Here is a 16,003-nt window from a genome sequence, read left to right as displayed (position 1 = left end):
ACACACACACACACAAAGCCTTTTTACTGACAGAGTGGGTAAAATGAATGAAATTTCCTTGATGCTCCAGAACATTTTTAACATTCTTTTTTAAGTAGCATTTTTCATACCATATTTGGGGAAAGGGAGGGTACTCTTTGCTGAGATGGCTCTAAACAGTCTGCTCTGCTAGTTATTATTTCTATTCCCTTCTTTCTCATTATGATCTTCACTTTCTCACTGCTGTCACTTTCTTTCTTACTGCTTCCCTCCTGCAGCTGTTATCACTTGTCCCAAAGTTCCCTGGGCACCTGCTCAGCCCAGAGCATACAAAGCTTAGACTCCCGGTGAAGGCCTCCCCACTGTCATGGCGATTGGCACAGCTTCAGCCGTGGCGTTTGCATCGGAAGTCCCACTGTCATCTGGCCTCTTCAGCTTGGATATGTGTGGCTCCCACCACTGCCTTTTGGAATGTCCTAAAGATGAGCTTTGCTCCATCTTCTAAGAATGTTTCTGGTCAGGATGACTTTCTTTTGTTCTTCCAAGATCAAGCATGTTTGCATTCTGTTTCTGGTTAGCTCAGTTACTATTAGAACCCTCCAAAATTCCTGTTAATTCCTTTCAATTTGGATGAAATCCCTTTTGTATAATGACCTAATATCCTGGGAATGTGGATTTTTTTTTTTTTTTTTTTTAGAACTTTTCAATACCAGAACATTTTAGAGGTCTCCAAATATATGAGAGGACTCCAAATACATGAAAATCCCTGGATCCTCAAAATAGAAGGAACCTTGAAAGGCCATCTAATCCATTTCCTGATTCATGTCCCAAAATGAAAGTTCAATCTGTTTTTTTTTTCTTTAAGTCTTCTCACATTTCCTTTAAAATACTTTAGCTTTATAAAAATTTCAATTTCCACGCCACAAACTCCTTATCAGGTCTGTTAAGGCCTGTGTAATACTGCCACAGTCTGCTTCTGTCAGCTATCGGCCTCACCTCCCAGCCAGGCCACCATGTGGCACAAACCCAGAGGACCCTGTTAACATGGACTCAGTTAAGAGGCCTTATTCGGAAAAGCTCATCACATTCCATCTACACTAGCTTCTCTCTTGGTTCCTTCAGTATCCCTGACTTTTCCTGCCTTGGTACCTTCACACATGCTGTTCCCTCAGCCTGAAATGCTTTTCCTTTTCCTTCGCCATGCCAGGCTCCTTTGCAGCCTTAATGTCCCTGCTAAAGTGTCACCTCCTCAGAAAGGTCTCCCTCACCACCCTATCTGAAGTATGTGTTCTTTCCTCCACTCCCTCCCACTCTTTATTTTCCCACAAGTTGCCTTACTTTCACTTCTTCACAGGATTAAAGTCTATTTCTAACTCTACGATTGTTTGTTTATTGCCTATACCCCGCTCTAGACTATGAGTTCTGTGAGTTCAAAGACCATATCTGCTCTGCTTCTCCCTGTATATCTAACCCCTAGTGCAGCCTCTGGCACATAGTGGAATTTTTCATGAATGACTGAAGAGTACATTCGTCAATATCAGGCCACTTTCCTCATGTTCTGCTGACAAAAATGGCAAAGCGCAAAAGTATAAACTGAGTAGAGCGTGTAATGGTGTGAAGCCGATGGAAGGTCACTTGTCCCAGCTCTCACATTCCTCAGAGCCTTACATTTAGACTTTTGAGCTTGTCTCTGAATTAAACAATCCTTAGAGTCGCAGAAATACTCTGAGAGAATTGAAAGAAGAAGACAATTTGAGTCTTCTAAATTTGAGTCCCATTACTGGCCGCAACTCCAGTAAGTGGCCCACTAGGATTAAGTGCTGCAATTACTCTAGGAGAAGCACAGTTTTATTAAGCTATATATTTTTATGTGTTGAGAGCGTTGGTTAGATGTAAACATTTAAAACATAATTTTTTGAATTACTCTTTTAGTTATTTCTTCAGATTTTAATGAACTGACAGCTTCAAAAATGGAAGTTGCCTAGACCTCTCTCAGCTTCCATGAGACCCTGAAACCAGGTGTAAATGTGTATTTTCTCTACTGAGCTTTAATGATCAGAAACTATTATGTCCATGGCATTTATATATTTACTGTAGACACACGTATTAAACATTTGCTATGTGCAAAGTTCTGTGTTATGTGCTGGTAGTAAAGAGGGAGAAAGGATATAGCCCTGGCCTTGAAAGGGGAAATACACAAAAGAGCACCAGTTACACATGTTAAAGTGCTGATTGTTCTTTAGAAGATTAATCTGGCAAGACTGTATAAGAATCGTGGGATGGGGTGAAGACTGGATATAGGGATCCAGTTCAGACCTGTGATGGTGAGGGCCTGAACTCAACTGGAAGCAGTGGGAATGCAAAGAGGCATGAGATGTGAGCTACTTTAGAGAAAGTGTTGGTGGACATAGGCTCATTTTAGTAACGGGATAAAGTATTTGACGATGACACCAAGGTTTCATGCCTTTTTTAACTTGGGGGAGGGTGGGAGCAGGACACGCTTCAGTGTAACCAGCTGCACTTAACCCCACACCTCCACCGTCCAAGGCCTGATGTCTGCATCTCCATTATCTCACTCACTCTCAAGGCCTCCGAATCCCAGAACCAAGAAAGCCTCAGATTCCCATTTCCTCCTGCCCTTGTAGTCAGTTAACTGTGTCTATCTGCTACTCCCACTTCTTCTGTCTGTTGGTGGTTCAGAACAACCCAGCCCTCTCCTCTCCATCACAAGGGAAGATTCCAAGAAGGCCTGTTTCTCCTGTTTCCAGATTTCCCTGTCGTGACTCGAACTTTGTAAAGAAACCCGTCATGGTTCTGAAGTCACAATGTCCTTCTGTCTTTCCTGTCTTTGGACCCCCTGAAGCCTTGTAAACAGTGGTGCCCCAAACCAGGGAAGGGACAGGCCAAGTTTCCCCTCTGAGATGGGGTCCCTGAGATGAGAGAGGGTAGAAGAGTGTACACTTGTCCATGGTTGCAGGGGAAATCCAGCGATGGGAGGGATGCTGGAGGTTCTGAGCTCTGGTTCTTAATACCGCCTGGAATGGAAGATATGGGCATGTATGAGGTGAAAGCTGCTGGGACAGAAGAGCTGAAGGTCCCAGCCTGCTGGAGAGCTGGGAGCCAAGAGGAAAACTTAGTTAATTTCCCTGTTGAGGTCTGGAGCATCAGCTGGGAGGCTGAGGCCAGGTTAAGTAGGTAGGCTTGGCTCAAGTGCTATCTCATCCGTGACAATTTCCCTAGCCAGAGGCCTTCCTCTCTCCCTCTCCCTAACCTCCGGTCAGTTCTTATCCCCCTCTGCCCTGATTTATAGTCAGTGTATGACTGTCTACTCCTGGCAAGGCACTTCCTTGAAAGCAGTGACGAGGCTTTGCCCCTCTGTCTCTTCCACCCTACCTGACCCCTTGCTTCACACATTCAAATTTGTTGAATTGCAGTAATGTCCTCTTTCTTAAGATCCAGTGGAGGTAGTTGGCTTCCAGACACCTAGTTGGTCTTGAAGGTGTACTTTTAGTATTTAAATTGCACCACTGACTAACTAGATAGCACTCAGAATGGCCCATCGTAGGTGGGAACTGACTCCAGGCTCAAGTAGGGCCCTTGTTTGAATCCAGCCTGGAGAGAAAAATCAACGGCAGGGGAAGCTGGAGCTGGTACCAGCCACTTACGGCCTCTGCATATGGCTGGATACTTGCTGCTCCCTGCCAGACCTTTCTGCCCAGAGATCCCAATAGAGCAGGATTAAAGCTCTATTCTAGCACTACAGAGGCTCAACATCTAGGCAGGGGACGGACCTGGCTGTACTAGTACAGGGAACCAGTTGTAGGTGCCTAACAGCCTTCCCCTGAGTCTCTTCCTCCCCCCTGAAAAATCAGAAGATCCAGAGAAAAGTTAAGATGGTGGGTTTCTCTGTAAGAAATTTAAATCCCACGAGAGAAACATTCACACCACACAGTTTTCGCACATGTGGGAATGTGTGTGTCTGGGTGTGGACTGTGTTGGCTGTGACAGGTTCAAGTGACAGCCCTGTGCTTGCGCTCTTGTTGTACCATGTGGGTGATTAGTAGTCAGGAGGGTATTTTAGGATGAAGAGGAATGTTTGGCATCACAGCATCTGTATGACAAGGGAGAATAATTTCAAACACGTTTCAGGGCCTATTAATCCCATTTTTATGTCTTTATTTCATAAAGTAGTCTTAAGAAAGGAAAAGAAGACAAACTCTGATCTTTACTCTGCCTCTTCAACTATTTACCAACCCCTCAGAGACAGCTTGACTGTTCCCTTTCACCTTCTGGTGGAGAGAGGCTATTTTAATTAAGGTTATTGAGAGACTGCACAAAATACAATATAATGGCTCTGAACTCTGAGCTAAAAACAAACAAAAATAACCTTCAAGACAACTTTGTATGTAATGACTACTTCTCTCAGTTTGTGAGGACCCACACAAGGTAAGGCAAAGAGAATTTCAGGGAAACTTTTAACCCAAACCAATAAGTTTATAGGGTGAAGAGTAGATTCGGATATAAATATTCGAATAGCAAATATTTAATTTGCAAATATCAGTTTCCAGCCTTCTCTAACTGAATCCCTATATACATTTATAGGAGCTTACCTTTAACTTTTATACCCTCAGTGTTTGTTAAAGAAATACAACCCTTCCTTCTCATCACTCATCACCCACGTGGTTCAGCAGTAGCACAGCCACGGAGCTGGCACTCGCACCTGTCAGAGTCAACAGAGTCCCCTACAAGCAGACACATCCTGTGACGTACATTTCCAGAAGAGCAAAAACTGTGTTCTCGTAATGAAATGATTTGATTTGACCCAGTAAGAATATGCAGCCTTAGTAGGCTAAAAGCCAGTGACAGGAAATTCTGTGTAATTTAGAGGAAGATCCATTCTTTTTCAGATAATACCTAGCTATTTCAGCTTCAGGATGATACTGTATATCAAGGCGAATCATTTTATTTTTTAAACCAGTTTGTACAAATCTTTACCTCCCACCAGCTGCATAAGCTTCTTTAATGGCATATTAGACAGTTTAGAAAGTGCATTAAACCTTTAAAGCTCCGAGGTCGCATGTAAGTAAGTTCATCTCCTGATGCCAGGCCTCAGTTTTGAGCTTCAAGCCTTTGAGCTTCAGCTTACTTGCATTGATGAGCATTTTGAATATAGGCCAAAAAAAAAAAAAAAAAGCCCACAGGTCTCAGCTCTTAACAGTGTGTTCGTCAGTCTACCTACATCCCAGGCACAAGTTTCTGAAAGACCTGGAGCTAATGAGGTTATAACTTTGTTCTCTCTTGCTCTTCACTCAAGGCATAATTCAATCCGAAGACAACTCAACCTGTCAAACCCAGACTTCAATATCCAACAGCTTCAAAAACAGGAACAGTTGACTGGAATTGGTCGAATTAAACCGGAGTTATATAAGCAGAGGTCATTGGATAATGAGGATGGGAAGAGGAGTAACAGCAAAGCCTGTGGGAAGCTGAACTTCATTTTAAAATATGACTGTGACTTAGAGCAACTCATAGTGAAGATTCACAAAGCTGTCAATTTGCCCGCCAAGGACTTTTCTGGGACGTCAGATCCTTATGTCAAGATCTATTTGCTTCCCGATCGGAAAACAAAACACCAGACTAAAGTTCACAGAAAGACCCTGAACCCTGTGTTTGATGAAGTGTTTTTGTTTCCGGTTCCCTACAATGACCTTGTAGCTCGGAAGCTTCACTTCTCTGTCTATGACTTTGACAGGTTCTCTCGCCATGACTTAATCGGCCAAGTGGTGGTGGATCACTTCTTAGACTTGGCTGATTTCCCCAGGGAGTGCATCCTTTGGAAGGACATCGAATATGTCACCAATGTAAGTCTAACATTTCTTCATTTTGGTTGGGGGAAGGGCGCTTCTCGGTCAGCATGCAAACAGATTACTTATACCTTATTTTATTTTATTTTGGGGGTGGCAGAGTATAAAATTTATCTCAATGTACTTAGAGCTGTCGCTTCAAACCTCCTTGTACCTTTCCAGAAACAAGTCTTTCACAATATTCATTTTGCAGTTTCCGAGAATTACTCATGGAAGCAATATTAATAACATTCTCCCTTTTCTACTTTCTAATTCTAAGCAGTTCCCTAATAGGCATTAGATATTATCTGTCCTCCTTACCTCATTTTCTTTAGAGCTTTCTTAGGTTGTTTGTGCTAAATGGATCCTGGCATCCTACTAACTGTTATCTGCAGCTGAGAGACCGTTGCCTTACTCGCTGAGAGCATTAAGCTCTTGCCATGTTCTCAGGTCAGCTCAGCAGCATTTCCCACGATCAGATCTTCAGCTTTCATCCCAGACGTGAGAATGATTGGGAAGAGTTGGCACCATATTTTTAAACACAGAATCAAAGTTACAAGGAGGTCCGTCTGAAAAGATCTACAGATATTGGCAAAGCTAATCTATACAAGGTCAAATCGTATTTAGAGCTCAGGAGAGAGGGCAGAAGTGTTGCCATATACCCATGTTTACATTTAAACATGATATTGCAGCAGTGATGTTTTTACTCCATTTGCATCCTTTTCACTGTCTGCAGAGGTGTATTGATGCTCCTGAAATAGAAAGGAAAATTGGACTATCTTCGGGGACTCTGATATTTTAAGGCCACTTGTTTCGTTTCCCTGTCCAGATTGGCTCAGGCAGCTTTGTTAGCTCATCCTCTGCGGGTGATATCGTTCTCTTTCTCTGTCCTGGCATCCAAGCCAGCAAGCACCATCACCCTTACTCCACTCGGGTGATGATCTAGCTTGAGTTTGGAGCCCATTCAGTGAAAGGCTCTCACTCTGCTCAGGAGGAAAACACACAAAATCTCTTCCCAGTGACCAAATACCCACACTGATACTCTCTCATCTCAGCCACTTTTGTGAACTGGGGACTCACATTCCAAGGGACACCTTCCCTTCACATCCTATGAGATACCAGTGCCAGCTTTGTCCTGCTACTCAAATAAGCAAAGTGGAACGTGGAGTTTTGCTGGCCTTTATCATAATGACGAGGAAAGAAAAGAAGGAGCTGGAAAAGGTGCAGAGAACATCAGCTGGTGAAACTAAGGTGATATGGGAGATTGGGGAAGGAACAGATCTCTTCAAACTTAAAAGGTTGTGATATCTGTAAACCCAAAATGGATGCTGTGGGTGGCAAGGATTGTATCCCACATCCCAATCGCCAGAATCAGAAGGCAGCTTTAGAAGCTTTAAAGAAACAGAATGGGCAGGCTGCTGATATTAAGGATGAATGGCTCAAGAATGAACTGTCTCACTGGAGTTCCTACCAAGTCCCCTGAGATACTGCTGGCCAACGGTGATGAGTGTCGGTAGAGAGAGGTTGGTCAGATCATCTAGTGTGTGACATCATTTTATATTTTTTGACTAATGGATTCCGTAAAATAATAGCTGGAGTGGTCATTAGAAATCTCAGCAGGGATCCTGCTGTGAGTTGCCTTCTGAAGACTTTGTGGAAAGAGGAACACTGAGTGCACAGTGGCTGAAAAAAATCTGGATAGGGCTGATCCCTGGTGGGCAGGTCTCTTAGAGCTGTTTCCCGTGGGATGAGAATATAGAATGACAGCCTGCAGAGACCTTTTGGCCCTGAGATCACTGCCATTGTAGCACTCTCCTGTGACTATGAGCTTTCCATCCAGTGACGGAGAATCCTGGATTTCCACAGAGTTGAGGAGAATGTGAAATTATTTTCCAAGGAGGAAAACCAATAAGGCTAAAAGCCTCGAAATGCTCAGTTGTTTCCTCAGGCAAACAATAAATATTCTGAGCATTGATCTAAGCCTTTGGATGGCTAGCAGGAGAAAGGAGGTCCTGGGAATGGAATTACATGTTGTTTCGTAATCTGCCATTAAAAAAAAATTCCATTTAAAAATTGCTATTTGGGGCTGTTTGTGCTTTTTTGCATGTGACTTTGTACAGAGACTGAGAATGAAAGTCTGAGATTTACCAAGGTTTCACTTTTATAATATAGCATATATGTCACACAGTGTATATGCTACACACGTACAGACTAATGAGGGAAATTAAAAGAGTAGTCACGACCCATCCCTCAGCTGAAGAGCAGACTACCACCAAGTACCTTGCTGATGACCCCTGGGTTGTCCTCCCCTGTCACATTCTCTCAGCCCATTCCTGCCAAGAGGAAACCACTATCCTGAATTTTATTTGTAAGACAATGTATTGTTCAGTTTTGTCTGTTTCTGCTTTTCATAGCTCTTCTTTGACTTTTTTTTTTTCAGTCCACGTTGATTTTGACATTTAGCAATAGAGATGAGTGGAGCTCTGGTTCATGTATTTTCATTACTGTATAAAATTCCATTGTGTTATATACACAAATTAGCTCTCTTGTACTGATGATATTGGGTTGTGATTAGTTTTTTATGATTCTGAATAATACTGCAGAGAACATTTTTATGCACATCTCCAGGTTCACAGATGCATTAATTTCTCTAGGGTGTAACCCTGATAGAGGAAAAGTACACGTGTTCAAATTTTCTAGGCAATGCCGAGTTCGTTTTTCCACCGTGGCTGTACAAGATGACCCTCCCACTGTGAGGTATGACAGTTACTCATGCTCCACGGTCTCACCAACTCTTGCAGTTGCCGCATTGTTTAATATGTGTGCATGTGCATGCACGTAAAATGGAATGTGATTTGTATATTCTTGGCCACCAAGGTTAACCATCTTTTGATATGTTCATTGGTCATTCACATTTCCTTTCTTGCTAAATGTTTGTTCAGCACTTTTTCTTTTTTTTTCCTGTAGTTTTCCTATAGTTTTCTTTTTCCTGTTGACTGATACATGTTCTTTATATAGTCTAGATGTAATCCTTTGTTGGTTATGTGTATTGCAAACATAGTCTCTTCATTTATAGCTGCCTTTATGCTCACTTGATGGTATTTTTGATCAATAGAGATTCTTATGTTTAATGTAGTAAAATGGATCAATATTTTCTATTGTAACTTAGCACTTTTCTGTCTTGTTCAAGAAATCCTATCTTATCCTATGTCATAAAGATATTTTTCCTGTATTTTCTATTAGAAGGTTAAAAGTTCTGGGGCTTCCCTGGTGGCGCAGTGGTTGAGAGTCCACCTGCCGATGCAGGGGACATGGGTTCGTGCCCCAGTCTGGGAAGATCCCACGTGCCGCGGAGCGGCTAGGCCCATGAGCCGTGGCCGCTGAGCCTGCGCGTCCGGAGCCTGTGCTCCGCAACGGGAGAGGCCACAACAGTGAGAGGTCCACGTACCGCAAAAAACCAAAACAAAACAAAAAAAAGTTCCACCTTTCCTAATTATAATTTTAGTCCACCCAGAATCCAATTACATTGTGCAATGTAACGTAGGCCTCCTGTATTAGCTTGGGCTGCCATAACCAAGTATATAGACTAGGTAGTTAAAACACCAGGAATTTATTTCTCACAGTTCTGGAGGCTGAGAAGTCCAAGATCAAGGTGCTAGCAGATTCAGTTCCTAGTAAGAGCCTTCTTCCTGGCTTGCAGATAGCTGCCTTCTTGATGTGTCCTCACATGGTGGAGAGACAGAGCTCTGGTCTCTCTTCTTCTTCTTCTTGTAAGGACAATAATCTCATCATGGGGGCCTCACCGTCCTGATGTCATTTAAACCTAATTACCTCCCAGAGGACCCAAATACCATCACACTGGGGGTTAGGGCTTCAACTTATGAATTTTGGAGGGGCACAAACATTCAGTCCATACGACACCCATATTTCTTTTTCTATGTGGATAACCAGTTTTCTGGCATATTTTCCCAATAATCTGCAGTGTATGCTCTGTCCTGTATAGGTCTCTATATATGAAGAGTCTGTTTCTGGATTCTCTTTTCTATCGATTTTTCTATTTGAGTATCTCTACCAATAGCACTTGTAAATTAGTATCATTCTATGATAAGCTTTAACATCTGGAAGAGAAAATTATCCAGCCTGCTTTTTCTTCAGTTCAGTCTTGGCTTTTACTTGACTTTTCTCATAAATGTTAGAATCAGATTGTCAAATTAAAATTTCTTTCTGGTGTTTGGACTTCTATGAAGTCTATAGATAAATTCAGGGAAGTTTTACATCTTCTGTGATATTGAGTCTTTCTATTCATGGTCATAGTGCACGTCTCCATTTATTTAGTTCTCCTTTAAAGTCTTTCATTCAAGGCTTATAATTTTCTACATGAGGATGTCTTTCATGTATTTTGTTAGTTTTATTGCTAGGTATGTTATTTTTTGTTATTTTCAATAGTATGTTTTCTAAAATTGCATTTTCTATTGTTGCTATATAATTATGCAGTTTAAATTTTATATATTTATCTTCTATTTGGCAGTCTTTTAAAACTTATTACTTATAATTTATAGATGCTTCTGAATTTTCTTTGTAGATAATTAGTCATGTGAGTTACGATAGTTTTGTTTGTCTTTTTATAATCCGTATACCTTTTATTTTTAATTCACTGCACAGACTAGGATTTCCCTTACAATGCTCAATAATAATTGTGGTAGTAGTCATCCTTGACTTATTCCTTTTAAATGGAATGTCTTTAACATTTCCATTGAATATGATTTTGCTACAGATGTATCATGGTTGTCTTATCATATTAAGAATGTACCCCTCTATTCCTAGTTGACTAAGCCTTTTATTAAATTGTAGTATAGTTGATTAACAGTATTGTGTTAGTTTCAGGTGTACAGCATAGTGATTCAGTTATTTTTTCTGATTATATTCCATTATAGGTGATTACAAGATATTGAATATAATTCCCTGTGCTATACAGTAAATCCTTGTTGCTTATCTGTTTTATGTATAATATTTGTATCTGTTAATTCCATACTCCTAATTTGCCCCCGCTTTGGTAACCATAAGTTTGTTCTCTATGTCTGTGAGTCTGTTTCCATTTTTTATATAGATTCAGTTGTATTATTTTTTAGATTCCACATATGAGTAATACCATATAGTATTTATCTTTCCCTGTATGACTTCACTAAGTATAATATTTTCTAGGTCCATCCATGTTGCTGCAAATGGAAATATTTCATTATTTTTTAAGGCTGAGTAATAGTCCATTGTATGCTTACCACATCTTCTTAAGCCAGTCATCTGTTGATGGACACTTGGGTGTTTCCATCTCTTGGCTATTTGTAAATAGTGCTGCTATGAGCATAGGGGTGCATGTATCTTTTCGAATTATGGTTTTCATTTTTTCTGGGTATGTGCGCAGGAGTGGGATTGCTGGATCATATAGTAGCTCTACTTTTAGTTTTTTAAGGAACCTCCATACTGTCTTCTATAGTGGCAGCACCAATTTACATTCCTACCAACAGTGTACAAGGGTTCCCTTTAACTCAGCCTTTTTATCACAAACATTCACTTTATCAAATGCTATGCTTGTGAGTTTTTGGTGTTTTTTCATTTTTAACCTACTATTTTGGTCAATTAGGTTGATCATTTTTCTAATTTTGAGTCAATCTTATATTCTTAGTATGATCCAGACTTGCCTTGATATATTGCCTGTTTTATACGTTGCTGAGTTTGGTTTGCTATGTTGTTTAGCATTTTTTGCATCTGTGCTCATGAGTGATATGTGTAATTTATTTTCTTGTATGACTCTTATCGGGCTTGGAATCAAGGTAATTCTTGATTTATAAAACTATCTGGGAGAATTATTTTGGATACCTCTCATTTGTTCCTGCTCAGGGCCCCTGGAGGCTTTGGGGGTTTTTGTTTATTTTTCTTCAAACTGCAAAGGGCTCCCTTAGTCTCTGGCTTCTGATTAGTTCAGAAAATAAGGAAGGGGAGAGAGTGAGGTTGGGCTGTTTATTCCCCTAGATGCCTTCATTGGAGTATCCATAGGCTGGCCGTAACCTTCAACTGAAAGCCATAGTCCTGAATATGTCTTTATTTTGCTGTTGTTCTTAGATTGTTTTTCTGGGTATAAAAATTGGGGTGTGGGGCATAAAACTCTCAGCTACTCTGATTGTAAAACGATCATTCCATAGTTTCCTGACCTTCAATTGCTTCAGAGAAATCAACGTTTAGTCTAATATTTATTCTTTTGTATGTAATGTTTCTTTTCTCTCTTACTGCTTTCAAGATCTTGCTTTCCTGTTTAGCGTTTTACAGTTTAACTATAACATTGGTAAGCGGGCATTTATTTTTATTTACCCTGACTGAGATTTATTGAGTTTCCTGAATCTGAGATTGTATCCTTTTATCAGTTCTGGAAAAGTCTCAGTCATTTACTTCTTTCCATTTGTAGAAGTGTTATTTGCTGCATTTTCACATTTGCCTAATATATATTTGATAGCCTCTCTTTTTTTAACATACTTTCAATTCTTTTTTTTAATTTCTTTTACCATTTCATACATAGGCATTTTTATATTCTGCTGCTTATAATGCCAGTAGCTATAATCTTTGCATCTCTGATTCTTTTGTTTGAAATTTCCATCAACTCTTACTCATCATGCATTGTTGATTCTTGGACTTAGTTATTTGTGACTGTGAGCTCATCTAGCTTAGAACTTTATCAGTAGACATTTTCAAGCTTTGAGTTTAAAGTGCGTTCCTTCAGAGATGACTTGTGATTTCTTCTACCAGGTGCCTAGGCAAACTACCGACATGGAATAACTTTAAATTTTGAGCTTGAGGGTTTTTGGACAATGAAGTAGGCTGGATATAAACTCCAACTGTGTAAGTACAGGCTTTTATTAATGGTTAGAACCTGGAAGGGGTTATTTTTTCTTGCTTTACCTAGATTAAGTCCAAGACAGGATGTATTTCCAATGTCTACTTATTTAGGCGGAAGTTCTGTTTTGTTTGTCCTTTAAGGATGTGACCCTCAGTCTTGAGGACTCCAACCTTTATGTAGGATTCTCCCTCAGTCTGCTAAAACTCGGGCACTAAGCCACCAGAGATTCACATTTACCTCCATTCAAACTCCAGCTCCACAACTTACTTACCTCTGTAGATTCATGCTTTCTCATTGTTTCCGGCACTGAAAAATTCCGTTTTCGTTCTATCAGCCCTGCTATGCGTTAAAAAAGGATTTTGCAATCTAGTATTTTTACTTGGAACATCCACCCTGTGTTTGAAATACTGTGTTCTATGTTGCTCAAAGCCTGTTCAAAAGAGCAGTTTTTACTTGTACTAACTAAATAATTATGTATGTATGTATCTATTATTTATTAACATAACTAATAATATATGTTAAATGCCTTGCAATCGAATACCAGAAAGAGCCTGAAGAGGTCCTGTAATCTAAAATCCTCATTTAGCACATAAAACTGAAGTGGAGGGCCATTAAGAGAGTCAGCCAGGGTCACACAGCTGAATCATGGCCAAACAGGACTTAGGAGTGTTTTTCAACAGCCATTTCAGTCTGTTCATGAAAAGGTGCCTCAAAATTATCCTATATGCTGGTTTACTTTTCTTTCCCCTTTCTTTCCTTGTTAACTTGTACTAAGCTTTTAGATCCCAGCTTAAATGCCCCTTCCTTGGATGACTCTTATATGAGCCCTGGACTAGAATAGGTTTTTCTCATGTATGCATCCATGATATTCTGTAATTCTATTATTATTCGTAATGCCTTTTTTCTTCCATATATGTAAGGCTTTAAAATGCAAGTTTATTTATTCTTGTTATTATATGAATGATGTATATGTTTTATTTATTTAAAAAATGTTTAGTTGAAGTATGATTGACGAATAACATTACATTAGTTTCAGGTGTACAACATAATGATTTATATTTGTATATATTGTGAAATGATCAGCATAATAAGTCTAGTTAACATCTGTCACCATACATAGTTACAAATTTTTTATTGTGTCATTATACTTTCTAATATGTATTTGTTCAATTTTCTTTCTTCCCTGTTAGACAGTTCTGTGAGTGCAGAGACCTTACCAGCTTGTTCATTACTCTGGGCTTAGCCTCTAGAATTGTGTCTGGAAGTGATACTAATTAATAAATACTTGCTAAATAAAATTAAGTTCCTCATGAGGGGCTAATTTGGTGAGGCTCTAGGGACTGGTTTGGTTGGGGGGGGTGTTATGCGGAGCTGAATCTATTAATTGATTTTTAAAATTTTGTTCGTTATTTCTCTAAGGAGATTATGAGTTTTATAAATGTTAGCAGTCAAATAAAAATTAATCCTCACACCTTCCTGTGAAGGAACAAAAAGGCAATTATTGAGTGTAAGACCGATAGTTTAATTAAACCTCTCAACTATTGAAGCCAGATCCATCAAGAATAATATATAATGCATTTCTGTGGGATGTATATCAGTCAACAAGAGAGGAGATAGTATCTGGGGGAAGGTCCCAGTTGTGAGGGCATGAGTTTAGTAGGTCTGGGTGAATGTTGGCTGTTGTGCCTTTGCTCTTGGCAGTTTTAGTCCCCTCCGCTCATCACTGGTTCCCTGGCAAACAGGCCCTGAGCACTTCAGGAATTTCTCTCCATGGCCCACTTAGAAACTGGTTCTGAGACTTTCTCTAGGACCTATGATCATCTCAGCTAGACTCTGCTTTGGAGGAGATGCCAGAGTTCTCACACGGTAACAGTAGAAATCACAAGGTTCCCTCTATGCCAGTATTGATCCCAGTTCATAAAAGGGAAGGGTACAGTTTGCAGCAGCATAGACTTTCTTTTAATATTATGAATTTTAAAACCTTGCATTTCCATGAAAATTAGACTTTGTGAGCGGTTTGCAATAATTTGCGGTGGTCGATTTAGGAATTTCCCTGTTCTGTCTTCCAGGGCCCTGGGGCCATTTCTAGACCTGATAAAGGTGGATACCTGGAACCACTCAGGGGAAGATAAAAGTATTCAGGGAAGCCCAGGATGCTTGCTTTTCGAAGTTGAATGAATGTGGGACAGGCGGTCTCCTGACTGAAGAATTTTATTCATTTAATCCTGTTTCGTTCCCTTATACCTTGAGTCCTGAGTTGTTATCGTATGATTTTATGGCTTTGTCACATTCAGTGGTGTTCTGGTAGATGTGTTAACAACTGGCTGGGGGTGGGGGATAGGAGGGGGACCTGATTCGTAGCATTTGCTTGTTTCCATGGTGTAAATACTCGCAGAAGGGCTGATTTCAACCTACCGATATAATATCACTGAAGGTGGAGTTGGCCAAAGGTTCTCACATTGGCTCCGGCAAGTGCCCCTGATAAGAGCCTGCTCCAGTAGCGCTGCATGTAGTGCTGAAAACAGTAAGGCTGACTGGTCCTAAGGAACCAACAATTTGAAAAACCCCATGGAAAGCCCTGGTTTCCAGCTGACAACAGAGAAGCTAAGTTCCTTCTATAATGTGGATGTGGGTGGACTTCAGCCATCAGTGGGGTCTAATGAGCTGTCTTCATGAGAGCCCACTGAATCCCACCCTACTGTTTTTCCCATTCATGATCCCTCAGACATGTTATCCCCTGGACGTTTAGATTATTCAGAGGGAGTGAAAAGGGGCAGAACTGCAGAACAGAACATCTGAAGGAAGGGATCAATAAAACTACAGGTCTCTGAAAAATTGACTTTGATAGCTTTTATTGTAGTGTAAGTGCCGGGACAATGCATTTGCTTTTTTTTTTTTTTTTTTTTTTTTTTTTTTTTTTTTTTTTTTTTTTTTGCGGTACGCGGGCCTCTCACTGTTGTGGTTTCTCCCATCGCGGAGCACAGGCTCCGGACGCACAGGCTCAGCGGCCATGGCTCACGGGCCTAGCCGCTCCGTGGCATGTGGGATCTTCCCGGACCGGGGCACGAACCCGCGTCCCCTGCATCGGCAGGCGGACTGTCAACCACTGCGCCACCAGGAAAGCCCTGCATTTGCTTTTTTACTTATTTATTTTGGGCTGCACTGGGTCTTCGTTGCTGCGCTCGGGCTTTCTCTAGTTGTGGTACACGGGGGCTACTCTTAGTTGTGGTGCGCAGGCTTCTTATTGCGGTGGCTTCTCTTGTTACGGAGCACGGGCTCTACGTGCGTGGAATTC

The 16,003-nt window shown here is 40.7% G+C and overlaps 1 protein-coding gene across 3 annotated transcripts in view; it reads left to right on the top strand.

Moving 5' to 3' along the window:
- Window positions 1-16,003, top strand: part of LOC113625047 (synaptotagmin-9) — a 231,055-nt gene that overhangs the window by 65,051 nt on the left and 150,001 nt on the right. For all 3 annotated transcript variants that reach the window (XM_027115496.1, XM_027115497.1, XM_027115498.1), the window contains one exon: window positions 5,294-5,840. In XM_027115496.1, the coding sequence (XP_026971297.1) occupies window positions 5,294-5,840 (547 nt within the window). The remainder of the gene's footprint in view (window positions 1-5,293; window positions 5,841-16,003) is intronic.

This window comes from Aethalodelphis obliquidens, unplaced genomic scaffold, assembly GCF_003676395.1.
Source record: "Aethalodelphis obliquidens isolate GAN/ISIS:26980383/991018 unplaced genomic scaffold, ASM367639v1 scaffold14, whole genome shotgun sequence".
NCBI classification, from domain to species: Eukaryota; Metazoa; Chordata; class Mammalia; order Artiodactyla; family Delphinidae; genus Aethalodelphis; species Aethalodelphis obliquidens.
Note: the sequence above shows the minus strand (reverse complement) of the source record. Positions and strands in the feature narration are given on the sequence as shown.